Raw genomic sequence first — 13,051 nt, 5'->3', positions numbered from 1 at the left:
GCCGCCCCTCCACTCTAACCCCTAGTCTACCTGCCACCCCTCCACTCTAACCACTAGTCTACCTACCGCCCACCACTATAACCCCTAGTCTACCTGCCGCCCCTCCACTCTAACCCCTAGTCTACCTGCCACCCCTCCACTCTAACCACTAGTCTACCTGCCGCCCCACATGGAGGGAATTAAATAGAAAACATATGTAGGTCAAAGGACTTTGTTTTTCAGTTTCTAAAACACACAGCTTATCAATTCAATGGAGAGGGAACCAAGCAGCGCTATTTAGCTTATGCATGTAAACACCCCACCCTTGACGAAAATCTTGAAAAATAGTTTAGAGGCAGAGAGAGTTTTTGGAATGCTCGTCTTCCAGTCTCCATTTGGGGATTTTGTCCTTCAAAGTGAGTACTTACATGCTCCCTGTCTGCATCATAACTCACCCACAGCAAAACTGCCATCAGTCAGGCAGCACTAACTGGAGGACCAAAATAAACTCTGGAGGAATTTGTCTGCTCTGACGTAGTACAGTAGTGGGAGCGCAAGAGAATAACAAGAATGAAGAACTAAACGGCTGATGAAAGCCATGCACGAACATCACCAGCTTCATACCAACTTGTTGCAAGGTTGTGTGTGTGTGTGTGTGTGTGTGTGTGTGTGTGTGTGTGTGTGTGTGTGTGTGTGTATATATATATATTTATAAGTTAGTCTCTGATGATAAAGATAATGAAAATGTTCCATACTCACAGAGGGAGCTGTAAAATGCCAGGAAACATGTCAGAATAAAGATGATATTATAGCAGTTGACCATACACTCTTAGAAAGACTAAATAATTCCTAAATGGTTTTGCAGCTGTCCCCGTATGAGAACCCTTTTTGGTTCCAGGTAAAACCCTTCTAGGTTCCATGTAGAACCGTTGAACCCACTGTGGAAAAGGTTCTACATGGAACCCAAAAGGGTTCTACATGGAACTAAAAAGAGTTCTCCTATGGGGACATCTGAAAAACACTTTTAGGTTCTGGATAGCACCCCCCCCTAAGAGTGTATTGCCAGTGGCAAATGACGTGAGCAGGTATGCAAGTTGAGCCTGCTCTGAGTTTGTCCCTATTGGGCAGGTCATATTGTATTCTAATAACAACCTAAATGTAAAGAAATTCAGTAGTCAGATCTTTCTGTTTTTCCCTCTGTGTGTAGGTGAAAATAGCTACTTTTTAAAAACAATATATACTGACTTGCCGGGTGGACAAGTACCTTTCGTATTATCACAATTAAATACAGATTAGACATGATCATAATTCAGCACCAGGAATCTTCTGTATCTATTCAATGTTATCCAGTCTGACTAGACATCAGAAGACACATTTTCATCAGCAGGCAGCAACTGACAATCCAATTCTCCTGACCATTTTGATGCTGAAACAATGACGACCATTCACAGAGTCCTGTCAATGCATTTAATAACAGATGCTAACTAATGTATTTCGGATTACATACGACAAGTAAATTAATAAGAAAACCTCACGATAATATATTCTGTAATGCAGGTGCCTTGACACATCACCTTGGACCTGCTTTATAACCCTTTGATCTCTGATATTGATAAATAAATATATTTTTAAATTGTAATTTAGCAGACGCTCTTATCCACAGCGACTTACTGTAGTGAGTGCATACATTTTTATACTTATTTTCTCTCGTACTGGTCCCACGTGGGAATCGAACCCACAACCCTGGCGTTGCGCTACCAACTAAACCAAACGTAACCTAGAGGTAACTGTCGAACTCTATAGAGGCGGACCCGACCGCTTTTCCATCGAACTCCTGCCATAGAATATACCTATTATTGACCGTTTGGCAACGTGCTTTTGAATTGTTGCATCTAGTAACTGTCGATGTCATAAGCATTTGTAGGACACAATAAAGCATCATTCAAAACGTTAGTTAGTATTTGCACAAATCGCACGTACGCCGACAATATCACATGTCGTATTGTCTAAGCTTCGTTGACAAGAGTAGAGACAATTGCCATTTCCGCTTCTGTTACACTGTATAATCGATTGACAGCGGTCGTAACTAGTTACCACAGCCAGAAAGTCATAAACCATGCCCATTTTTTAATCAATTTATCTTAATAAAATGTCATTTTAAACCTACCTCTAACCAAACTGCTAACCTTATCCTTAAATTAAAACCAAAAAGCGAAACAAAAATGCATTAAGTTTTACGATAGACTTTGTGGCTGTGCTATCTAGAGTAAACCCCCTTGACAGCCGACAACAAAGTTGTAATTTAAGGACCTGTTACAAGATTCTATAGACCACACATTTATTACTCACGTTCCAAGGACTTCTTTGAACTCGAATACCTTCTTGATATCATCGACATTCTTTTTCCAAGATCCCCCCCCAGACTGTCCGTTCTCACTCGCCATGTCGTCACCGGGGAAGACAGACGTGAGAAGATTAGAGGTACCGCTTCACAAAGAATGTCACCTTCTCGTGCTGACTCAGTAGGGATGGTGCCCCGTCTCCAGTCGACAAAAAAAGTAGGGCTGAATAGGGTTTCTTCCTGATTGTCGCCCAGTTAGTTTTAAACCTTGCTTTACTCAGCCCATCCATACAACCGCTGCGCTGCGAAAGCAAAGGTGTCCTACTCTCCAGTAGGCTACAGCCCTACCACCAGTAGCAGCCTACCTACAGGTTATAACACTAGTCTAATCTTCACGTAACAGACCGGGAGCTCCTTCGCTATTCTGTCTCATTCGCTTTGCAACAATTAACTATAGCTCTCTGGATTCTGTTTAGGCTATGTTTACTTGACAGAAAGATAACTCCCGTTGGAGGGGTCGGTCGGTGTCCGTCTGAATTGAAACGCTATTCTATTGAGTCACGCTGCCTGCTTGACCGCGCCTTTGGTTGTTATAGCAATAAGGAGTGGGTGGCTCGGGAGGCCGCTCTCCTCTCATGCTTATGTAGCCGAAAGTGTGCGTGATGAGGATGTATGAGTGAACGATTAGTGTTGGCATTGCACCAAATCCACGACTCGTGTCATTGGAGCAAGTAATGGATAGAGAGAGAGAGAGAGTAGAGAGAGAGAGAGAGTGGACAATGCAAGTGACGCCTTTCACATGAATAAAACGATGATGACATTGAACTATGCTTAGTCCTCACAACAAAATGGCAACCCGGAGGGAGTATTTAAAAATCCCCTGGCATTGCTTTTGCCCTAGGCCTTCCTACTCATGCATATAATATAATGGAAATCCAACATGCATGGCCTCAGCCAATCCAAAAGGCTTGTCACGGACTGCCACCCTGGCCCCTGTTTCGAATAGATCACGTTCAACAGTTATCATAATTACTTATGAGGATCTTTTTTCCCCTCTCTCCACAAAACAAAAAGGGACAGACTACTCTCAGTTAAATGCAATGGCTGTCTATTTAGAAAACCAATTAGATCTGTTACAGTGTCAGAAAATCTCAAAGGAAGTGAAATTAGTCTTCTGTTCTATTAGAAGGTGTTAATGGGATGATGGAGCCTCTCCGGTCTGTCTCCCTTGACAGACTGATTCATTTCTGGGCCCCTGAATCCCAAATCAACCCCTTGCTACTACAGTATACCTTGAAATGAAAATGTACCCTTCTGGAGCTTTAGGCCATGCCCAGAAACAATCCCTGGCACCTACCCCCAGTGCACTGGACTCAGAGTAATACCGTCTCACAGAAAATACTGTGTTTTCTGGGCAGACCTGAATCCCAAATGAGGGCCTAGCCTGTACACCCAGATACCTGTGGATATCTGAGAGGATTTGATGGGTGTAAGCAAGGAGATAAGTAAGTATAGCAACAATTCCACTTGTCTCATGAGTAAGATGGATTTACTGCCATATTGTTTACACCAATCCTCTCAGAAAGGGCTTAGTGGTTCGGTGCTGATTTGAATTCATAGTACAACTGAGTCACCCTCAAGAAGTGCAAGGATGCTACTATATTACTGACAATAAGTAGAACAGAGGAATTACAAGACTAGATCTAACGTCTGCTTTAGATAACCAGAAGAAATATTCCCACAACATATGCACAACTGTTTGAGAAAAGTATTCAGTGCTATTTTGTAATGACATGGAAGGTAGCTACTAAAGAAACTACATGGGGGAAAAAATGTGTTATGCAGGTGTGAACTACCTTTTTAAAAAGTCCAATATAGCCATTTTTTAAAATCTCAAAACATTTCTTTGTACCAATTAAGTATCTTTACTATGATCGTTTTCAATTAAAGTTAAAACATTTATTTTTATTTTTAAATAGCTTCTTAGCAAAGAGCAATTTCTCAAGCAAGAATTTTGCTTGGACTGTCTGGATGGAAGTGGTCTGAGTGGGGCATTCGTTTTGTACCACTAGATAGTAAATTAGAACTCTAATACAATAATGGTCAGTATTCACATCAGACTGTTTAAATCGTACCTGTAGCAGTAAAGACAGAATCCACAACAAATAAAACCTTATGAAAATGAAACAAAACTGCTACTGAGATGGGATTAATATTTTAATTTGACTAATTTATAGAGAAATAGCAGCCCTAACTTTCCTAAAGAAATATTAAATAGCCGTGGTGCTGAAAGGCACATTTGTGCAGTAGTTGTTCGCTTTGTATTTTTTTTCACAATTTAAGCGCAAAGAAAATCTTTGGATTTCTACACACAAACAAAAATACACAAAATCATTTTTGAAGTTTAAATGTCACACTTTAACAGTATTTTGACATTTTATTATAACAAACTGATGTTGAGGCTGACATTGAAAACAGTAGAAAAACTACAGCAGCTCATGTGGGCAACACTGATGAATGCCTAAGCCCTTTTGATTGACAACAAGAGACAATCTTCTACCTCGAAGAAACAAGATGATAGACTGAACAAGATGATAGACTGAACAAGATGATAGACTGAACAAGATGATAGTCATATGTCAGGTTAATGAAATCAAATCATAATACTCTGCTGTTGTGTGATCAATCAAAAAAAACCTATGTATAAAACAATGATGCTCTAAACTTAGTGTCTAATGCCGTAATTCAATCTGAACCATATTTAGGTTTTGCTATTTGTCAGTAACCTAATAATGCCGTACAGCTAGTGAATTGAACACAATCAACTACAAAAAAAATCCTAAAATAATAATAATAATAATTGCCCTACGCAATTTCTGACTGTCTACATCACATTGTTTTGTAGTTCCAACTCCATTTCATAATGCTAAACCCATCCCCACGAACCGCCAAACAGCAACTGAATCCGCCACATTGAAAGCAGCCCTTTAGCACTTGTGTTTTGACAACATTTTGAATGGAGAGGATGAGAAGAGGTGGCCTAGCTTCCAGACTGAATCACGACAGTGAAACAAGTTAAAAAAAAAACATAAAACGGATCTGAATTCAGTCTGGATTTTCCAAGATAGAGGAGAGATGTCATGTGGTTTTTACTGGAGCTTCATGAAGTAGTGCTGGGAGTGAGCTTTACAGTTGTTCCAGTGGCTCAGGAGGAGAAGGTGGCGGTGAGGACGGCCTCGTTCTGCTGCTGGTGGAGCGCTCCGATGCCCACAGCCGGGGCGGGCAGAGCAGGCCGACTGACCAATCGAAGCTGGGGGAGAGAAGAAATGCATAGTTAATATTTAGTCTCACATGGCACTTCAACCATGTGGGAGACACTGTGGGAAGAGACTAGATAACGTCCAGAGATTTCTAACTCATTGTGACCTTATGTCCCAAATAGGGCCGAAAGTGATTAGCCTAAGTAAGCAGGGTAAGTAATATCCAAAGATGTAAACCCAGTTAAATCTATACTGTGTTATCCTGGTCCTTCAGACAGGGACAGGGCACACAGAGCCATGGTGTAATGGGAAAGGAAAGGGAAAGGGAGATACCTAGTCAGTTGTCTTCAATGGTAACACTCCCCAGCACAAGTTATATCTACGACTCCCCACCGGGATTCAATCGACCACCTACCTGTATCCCAGTCTGATTTCTAAACGGTCTCAATGAAAGTGTCAAATATCCACACAGAAAAACAACCAACCAAAGACAGGGACAGGGCTCACCTTGCAGGCCAGCTGCTTCTCAAACCTGGGGGCCACAAACGACCAGGGGCCCATGTTCTGGGGCTCCTCCTGACTCCACACAAACTCTGTATGGGACACACACAAAAATCAAGGTCATTGTCCATTCATATTGATTTAATGCTGCTGCAGAGAAGTAAAGGGAACAGATGGCATCTGTAGTAAAGGAACAGCTTCTCAGAGCATTGTCCAGGAGGGGAAAAAACATGCTCCGTGGAGAATTTCCTTTGAAATAGCTTTTTAGACCAGATCGAGACTTAATCTATGTCTGAGAAAATCAGCCTATGGTGTCTGTGGTAATTAGTGATGACCCAGCATGGGCCAAGCCAGGTGAGGTTGAGGTCAGGTCAGGGTACCTTAAGCGTCGGTGTACTTGGATAGAAGCAACTGCTAAACAGTATTTTAGATTTAGATATTCAACCCTGCACCTTAGGAGACGTCTGTCCTACGTACACAGACACGGAACACTTTAATAGTGTTTACATACTGTTTTACCCACTTTATATGTGTATACTGTATTCTAGTCAAGTCTTATTCTATATAACTACTGCTGTACATCCCTTTTCTATTCATATACTGTCCACAAATGTCTATACACACCATCCTTTAATCATGTTTAAATAAATAAATATACACATATATTTATAGTCTGGACTCTGACATTGCTCGTGCTAATATTTCTTAATTCCTTTCGTTACATTTTGGAGTTTTTTGTGTATTGTTAGGTATTACTGCACTGAGAAACAAACATTTTGCTACACCTGCGACAACATCTGCAAAATATGTGTACGCAACCAATACATTTTTATATGATAGTAAAAATCGAGTCAAATTTTATTTTTCACATACACATGGTTAGCAGATGTTAGTGTAGCAAAATGCTTGTGCTTCTAGTTCCGACAGTGCAGTAATATCTAACATCTAATCTAACAATTTCACAACAACTACCTTATATACACAAGTATAAAGGAATGAATAAGAATATGTACATAAAACTACATGAATGAGCGATGGCCGAACGGCATAGGCAAGATGCAGTAGATGGCATAGAGTACAGTATATACATATGAGATGAGTAATGTAGGGTATGTAAACATTATATTAAGTGGCATTGTTTACAGTGGCTAGTGATACATTTTTTCATTATTAAAGTGGCTAGAGATGAGTCAGTATGTTGGCATCAGCCACTCAATGTTAGTGATGGTGTAACGGCGTTCTTCGTTTGTAGAAAGAGAGTCGGACCGAAATGCAGCGTGGTGGTTACTCATGTCTTTAATAAATGAAGAGCGATACATGAAATAACTAAATAAATACAAAAACAACAAATGGAACGTGAAAACCTAATTACAGCCTATCTGGTGAAACTACACAGAGACAGGAACGTGAAAACCTATTATAGCCTATCTGGTGAAACTACACAGAGACAGGAACGTGAAACCTATTATAGCCTATCTGGTGAAACTACACAGAGAAACCTATTATACAGTGAACAGAGACAAACGTGAAACCTATTATAGCCTATCTGGTGAAACTACACAGAGACAGGAACATGAAACCTATTATAGCCTATCTGGTGAAACTACACAGAGACAGGAACGTGAAACCTATTATAGCCTATCTGGTGAAACTACACAGAGACAGGAACGTGAAACCTATTATAGCCTATCTGGTGAAACTACACAGAGACAGGAACGTGAAACCTATTATAGCCTATCTGGTGAAACTACACAGAGACAGGAACGTGAAACCTATTATAGCCTATCTGGTGAAACTACACAGAGACAGGAACGTGAAACCTATTATAGCCTATCTGGTGAAACTACACAGAGACAGGAACGTGAAACCTATTATAGCCTATCTGGTGAAACTACACAGAGACAGGAACATGAAACCTATTATAGCCTATCTGGTGAAACTACACAGAGACAGGAACATGAAACCTATTATAGCCTATCTGGTGAAACTACACAGAGACAGGAACGTGAAACCTATTATAGCCTATCTGGTGAAACTACACAGAGACAGGAACATGAAACCTATTATAGCCTATCTGGTGAAACTACACAGAGACAGGAACATGAAACCTATTATAGCCTATCTGGTGAAACTACACAGAGACAGGAACATGAAACCTATTATAGCCTATCTGGTGAAACTACACAGAGACAGGAACATGAAACCTATTATAGCCTATCTGGTGAAACTACACAGAGACAGGAACAATCACCCACCAAATACACAGTGAAACCCAGGCTACCTAAATACGGTTCCCCATCAGAGACAACAAGAATCACCTGACTCTGATTGAGAACCGCCTCAGGCAGCCAAGCCTATACTAGACACACCCCTAATCAACCACACTGGGGCGGCAGGGTAGCCTAGTGGTTAGAGCGTTGGATTAGTAACCGGAAGGTTGCAAGTTCAAACCCCCGAGCTGACAAGGTACAAATCTGTCGTTCTGCCCCTGAACAGGCAGTTAACCCACTGTTCCTAGGCCATCATTGAAAGTAAGAATTTGTTCTTAACTGACTTGACTAGTTAAATAAAGGTAAAAAAAAAAATGCCTACAAATACGACAATACAATAACCCCATGTCACACCCTGGCCTGAACAAATAATTAAAGAAAACACAAAGGTGTGACAGATGGCTGTTTAACAGTCTGATGGCCTTGAGATAGAAGCTGTTTTTCCAGTCTCTCGGTCCCAGCTTTGATGCAGTAGTGTTTGAGGTAAGTAATGGTCAGGTACAGCCTACCTTTAGCATTGGTGTACTTGTTCAGCTCCTGCTGCAGGGCCTCCAGAGGAAAGGGACACAGCTCCTCCAGTCTGATCAGTGCTGTGGTCTGAGTGGCAGCTGACGTTTCCCTCTGCTTCAACAGGGCATAGTAGTGCTTTCCTGAGCACAACACCACCCGCTGGACACTACAGGGATAGACGGACCAGGATTATTAAATCAAACCTGGACAGCAATATTACACACAGAGGACCAAACATTAGGAACATCTGCTCCTTCCATGACAGACTGACCAAGTGAATTCCAAGTGAATGCTATGACGCCTTACTGATGTCACTTGTTAAATCCACATCAGTGTAAATGTAGGGGAGGAGAAATTAAGACATGGATTATTTATGTGTGCCATTCAGACAGTGAACGGGCAAGACAAAATATTTAAGAGAATATTTGAAGGGGTATGGTAGTAGGTGCCAGGAGCACCGGCTTGAGTGTGTCCACAACTGCAACGATGCTGGGTTTGTCAATGTCAACGGTTTCCTGTGTGTATCAAGAATGGTCCACCACCCAAAGGACATCCAGCCAACTTGACAACTGTGGGAAGCATTGGAGTCAACATGAGCCAGCATCCCTGTGGAACGCTTTCGACACCTTGGGCTTCTGAGTGATGCAGCGGTTTAAGGCACTGCATCTCAGTGCTAGAGGCATCACTACAGACCCTGGTTCGATTCCAGGCTGTATCACAACCGGCCGTGATTGGAAGTCCCTTAGGGTGGCGCACAATTGGCCCAGCATCGTCCGGGTTTGGCCAGGGTAGGTTGTCATTGTAAAATAGAATTTGTTCTTAACTGACTTTCCTAGTTAAATAAAGGTTCAATCAAATAAATCAAAAACCTTGTAGAGTCCATCCCCTGATGAATTGAGTCTGTAATGAGGACAGAAGGGGGAAGCAACTCAATATCAGGAAGGTGTTCTTAATGTTTTGACACTCAAACCTTTTGGAACCATGACACACCTTGATGGGATATAAAATTCTGCAGCAACCCTAAGATTTCCTTATTAAATTAACCAAAGATATCCCTATTAAATTAACCAAAGATATCCCTATTAAATTAACCAAAGATTTCACTATTAAATTAACCTAATATTTCCCTGTGACAAATATTTTTATATAGATTAAATAGGGTTTATTTGAAATATTTTCATACTTCCTTAACTCATGATGATAAAAGCAGCCCGAGAATCTGCCCAGAATTTTTATTCAGGTTTTTAGTTTTGAACTGTTTTGGCTACAGACAAGCGTTTAAAAAATATATTTTTTTGGTTGGGACCAGAGTCACCAAGCCATGCGCCGTTTGTTTCTACAGCAGAGGCTGTGGTATAAGCTACACCCAGAGACATATGTTAAGAAATAAATGACCCTGGCTAAGCCTAATCAGATTTGTCTGTGCTAATTGTTTTCACAAAGTGAAATGATACAAATGACTTTGCTTGTGAAACAACCTGAATGCACAGGACTTTAAAAAAGTATTTAGACCCTTTACTCAGTACTTTGTTGAAGCACTTTTGGCAGCGATTACAGACTTGAGTCTTCTTGGGTAGGACGCTACAAGCTTGGCACACCTGTATTTGGGGAGTCTCTTTCATTCTTCTCTGCAGATCCTCTCAAGCTCAGTCATGTTGGATGGGGAATGTTGCTGTACAGCTATTTTCAGGTCTCTTCAGAGATGGTTGATCGGGTTCAAGTCGGGGCTCTGGCTGGGTCACTCAAGGACATTCAGAGACTTGTCCCATAGCCACTCCTGCCTTGTCTTGGCTGTGTGTTTATGGTCGTTGTACTGTTGGAAGGTGAACCTTCAGCCCAGTCTGAGGTCCTGAGCACTCTGGAGCAGGTTTTCATCAAGGATCTCTCTGTACTTTGCTCCGTTCATCTTTCCTTTGATCCTGACTAATCTCCCCGTCCCTGACACTGAAAAACATCCCCAAAGCATGATGCTGCCACCACCATGCTTCACCATAAGGATGGTGCCAGGTTTCCTCCAGATGTGACGCTTGGCATTCAGGCCAAAGAGTTCAATCTTGGTTTCATCAGATCAGAGAATGTTGTTTCTCATGGTCTGAGAGTCCTTGCAGCCTGTCATGAGGCTTTTACTGAGGAGTGGCTTCAGTCTGGCCACTCTACCATAAAGGCCTGATTGGTGGAGTGCTGCAGAGATGATTGTCCATCTCCACAAAGAGTGGTCCTTCTGTAGCTCAGTTGGTAGAGCATGGCGCTTGTAACGCCAGGGTAGTGGGTTCGATTCCCGGGACCACCCATACATAGAATGTATGCACACATGACTGTAAGTCGCTTTGGATAAAAGCGTCTGCTAAATGGCATATATTATTATTATTATTATTAACTCTGGAGCTCTGTCAGTGACCGTCAGGTTATTGGTCACCTCCCTGACCAAGGCCCTTCTCCCCCGATTGCTCAGTTTGGCCGGGCGACCAGCTCTAGGAAGAGTCTTGGTGGTTCCAAACGTCTTCCATTTAAGAATGACGGAGGCCACTGTGTTCTGGGGGACCTTCAATGCGGCAGACATTTTTTGGTTCCCTTCCCCAGATCTGTGTCTCGACACTATCCTGTCTCTGAGCTTTACGGACAATTCCTTTGACCTCATGGCTTGGTATTTGCTCATGGCTTGGTACATGCACTGTCAACTATGGGACCTTACATAGACCGGTGTGTGCCTTTCCAATCAAGTTGCGGAAGCATCTCAAGAATTATCAATGGAAACAGAATGCACCTGAGCTCAATTTTGAGTCTCATAGCAAAGGTTCTGAATAGTTATGTAAATAAGGTATTTCTGTTTAGAATTTTTTATAAATGTGCAAAAAATAACATTTTTTTTTTTGCTTTGTCATTATGGGGTATTAAGTGTAGAATGATGAGGAAAATGTTGTATTTAATCCATTTTAGAATGCGGCTGTAACGTAACAAAAATGTGGAAAAAGTAAAGTGGTCTGAATACTTTTCGAATGAACTGTATCTATCACATTCTAGAACCTTTTTTTGGTTCCAAATTTAAATTATTTTCTGACGGTGTACTATTTGATGGAGAGTGTATTGTGGGTCCTTCTTTACCTTGCTGGTGTGACTGAGGGGTCACCAATCACAGGCTTGAAATATGTACCAGGAGCCATGTCAACCAGACTGGATGTTGCTCCCTACAGGTAGAAAACGGGAAGGAAATACATGATCTATAAATAACTAGTCACTATGTGAGAAGATGAGTGTTTCTGCACCTCTCCTTGCCCAAACAGATCTCCTCAAATAGCCTAAATGACTACTTTATGGCTTGATTGTATTAGAGGTTGAATATTTGAATGTCTTACAGAGAATCGAAGCAGAGTCTTGGGCCCGGCCATGATGAGCGGCTTGCGGAAGTTGCGTATCATTTGTCGTCTCAGCAGGTGGAAATACTGCGCTGGAGTCGTAGGGTTGACAACGGCCATATTGACATTGTCACCATCCACCCCCTCCTCTTTACTGTCACACAGCTGGGGAGATGGCGAGAGATGATGGTTATTTAGATAGACATGAAACCATACGTTTCAATGATCATCATACTATTAGCTATTTTAATATATATATATATTTTTTTTTTAACTAGGCAAGTCAGTTAAGAACAAATTCTTATTTTCAATGACGGCCTAGGAACAGTGGGCAGAACGACAGGTTTGTCGTACCTTGTCAGCTCAGGGATTTGAACTTGCAACCTTTCGGTTACTAGTCCAACGCTCTGACCACTAGGCTACCCTGCCGCCCCAATAACAGGTTCTTAATCAAAAGTCGTTCCTCAATTCCTCACCTCCTCTCCCCTCATTCCTCCCCTATTGGGATTTTGAGAAGGAAGTGAGGAGAGCAGAGAAACTGAAGAGGAAAGACGTTTGACAAAAGAAGCCCAGTCAAACAAATTGGGACCGGCTGTCCTCCTCACCTGTAGGAACCTCTCTATACGGCATGAGGAGTGTTCAGGTCCGGCTCCGTCATAACCATGGGGCAGCAGGATCACCATCCCACACTGCAGCAGCCACTTAGCCTCACCTGGGAGAGACAGGGAAACGTTTCAATCAACCCCTAATGAAACCAGCCTCCATCTAGTGATTATGAAGGTTTTATGAAAGCTATATGAAGCCTTTACGTATCCCACAATGCAGCAGCTACTAAAC

The 13,051-nt window shown here is 41.9% G+C and overlaps 1 protein-coding gene, 1 long non-coding RNA gene and 1 pseudogene across 2 annotated transcripts in view; all 3 read right to left on the bottom strand.

Moving 5' to 3' along the window:
- LOC118370359 (calcium/calmodulin-dependent protein kinase type 1D-like) overlaps positions 1-2,944 on the bottom strand; it is a 77,713-nt pseudogene extending 74,769 nt beyond the window's left edge.
- Positions 2,945-4,714: 1,770 nt separating this feature from the next.
- The window catches only part of LOC118396071 (2-oxoadipate dehydrogenase complex component E1-like), a 34,031-nt gene continuing 25,694 nt past the window's right edge, over positions 4,715-13,051 (bottom strand). Inside the window, 6 exon segments of the mRNA XM_052466501.1 lie at positions 4,715-5,630; positions 6,088-6,173; positions 8,861-9,027; positions 11,964-12,046; positions 12,215-12,379; positions 12,820-12,926. Of these exon segments, the coding sequence (XP_052322461.1) occupies positions 5,526-5,630; positions 6,088-6,173; positions 8,861-9,027; positions 11,964-12,046; positions 12,215-12,379; positions 12,820-12,926 (713 nt within the window). The 3' untranslated portion in view covers positions 4,715-5,525.
- On the bottom strand, positions 7,612-8,851 carry LOC127908338 (uncharacterized). The gene is made up of 3 exons (XR_008066917.1): positions 8,094-8,851; positions 7,950-8,045; positions 7,612-7,661 (listed from the first exon to the last, which is right to left on the bottom strand). It is a non-coding gene; the product is annotated as an uncharacterized LOC127908338 (long non-coding RNA).

Source organism: Oncorhynchus keta, chromosome 17, assembly GCF_023373465.1.
Source record: "Oncorhynchus keta strain PuntledgeMale-10-30-2019 chromosome 17, Oket_V2, whole genome shotgun sequence".
NCBI classification, from domain to species: Eukaryota; Metazoa; Chordata; class Actinopteri; order Salmoniformes; family Salmonidae; genus Oncorhynchus; species Oncorhynchus keta.
The sequence above is the reverse complement of the archived record's forward strand: the minus strand, read 5'-3'. Positions and strand labels throughout refer to the sequence as shown.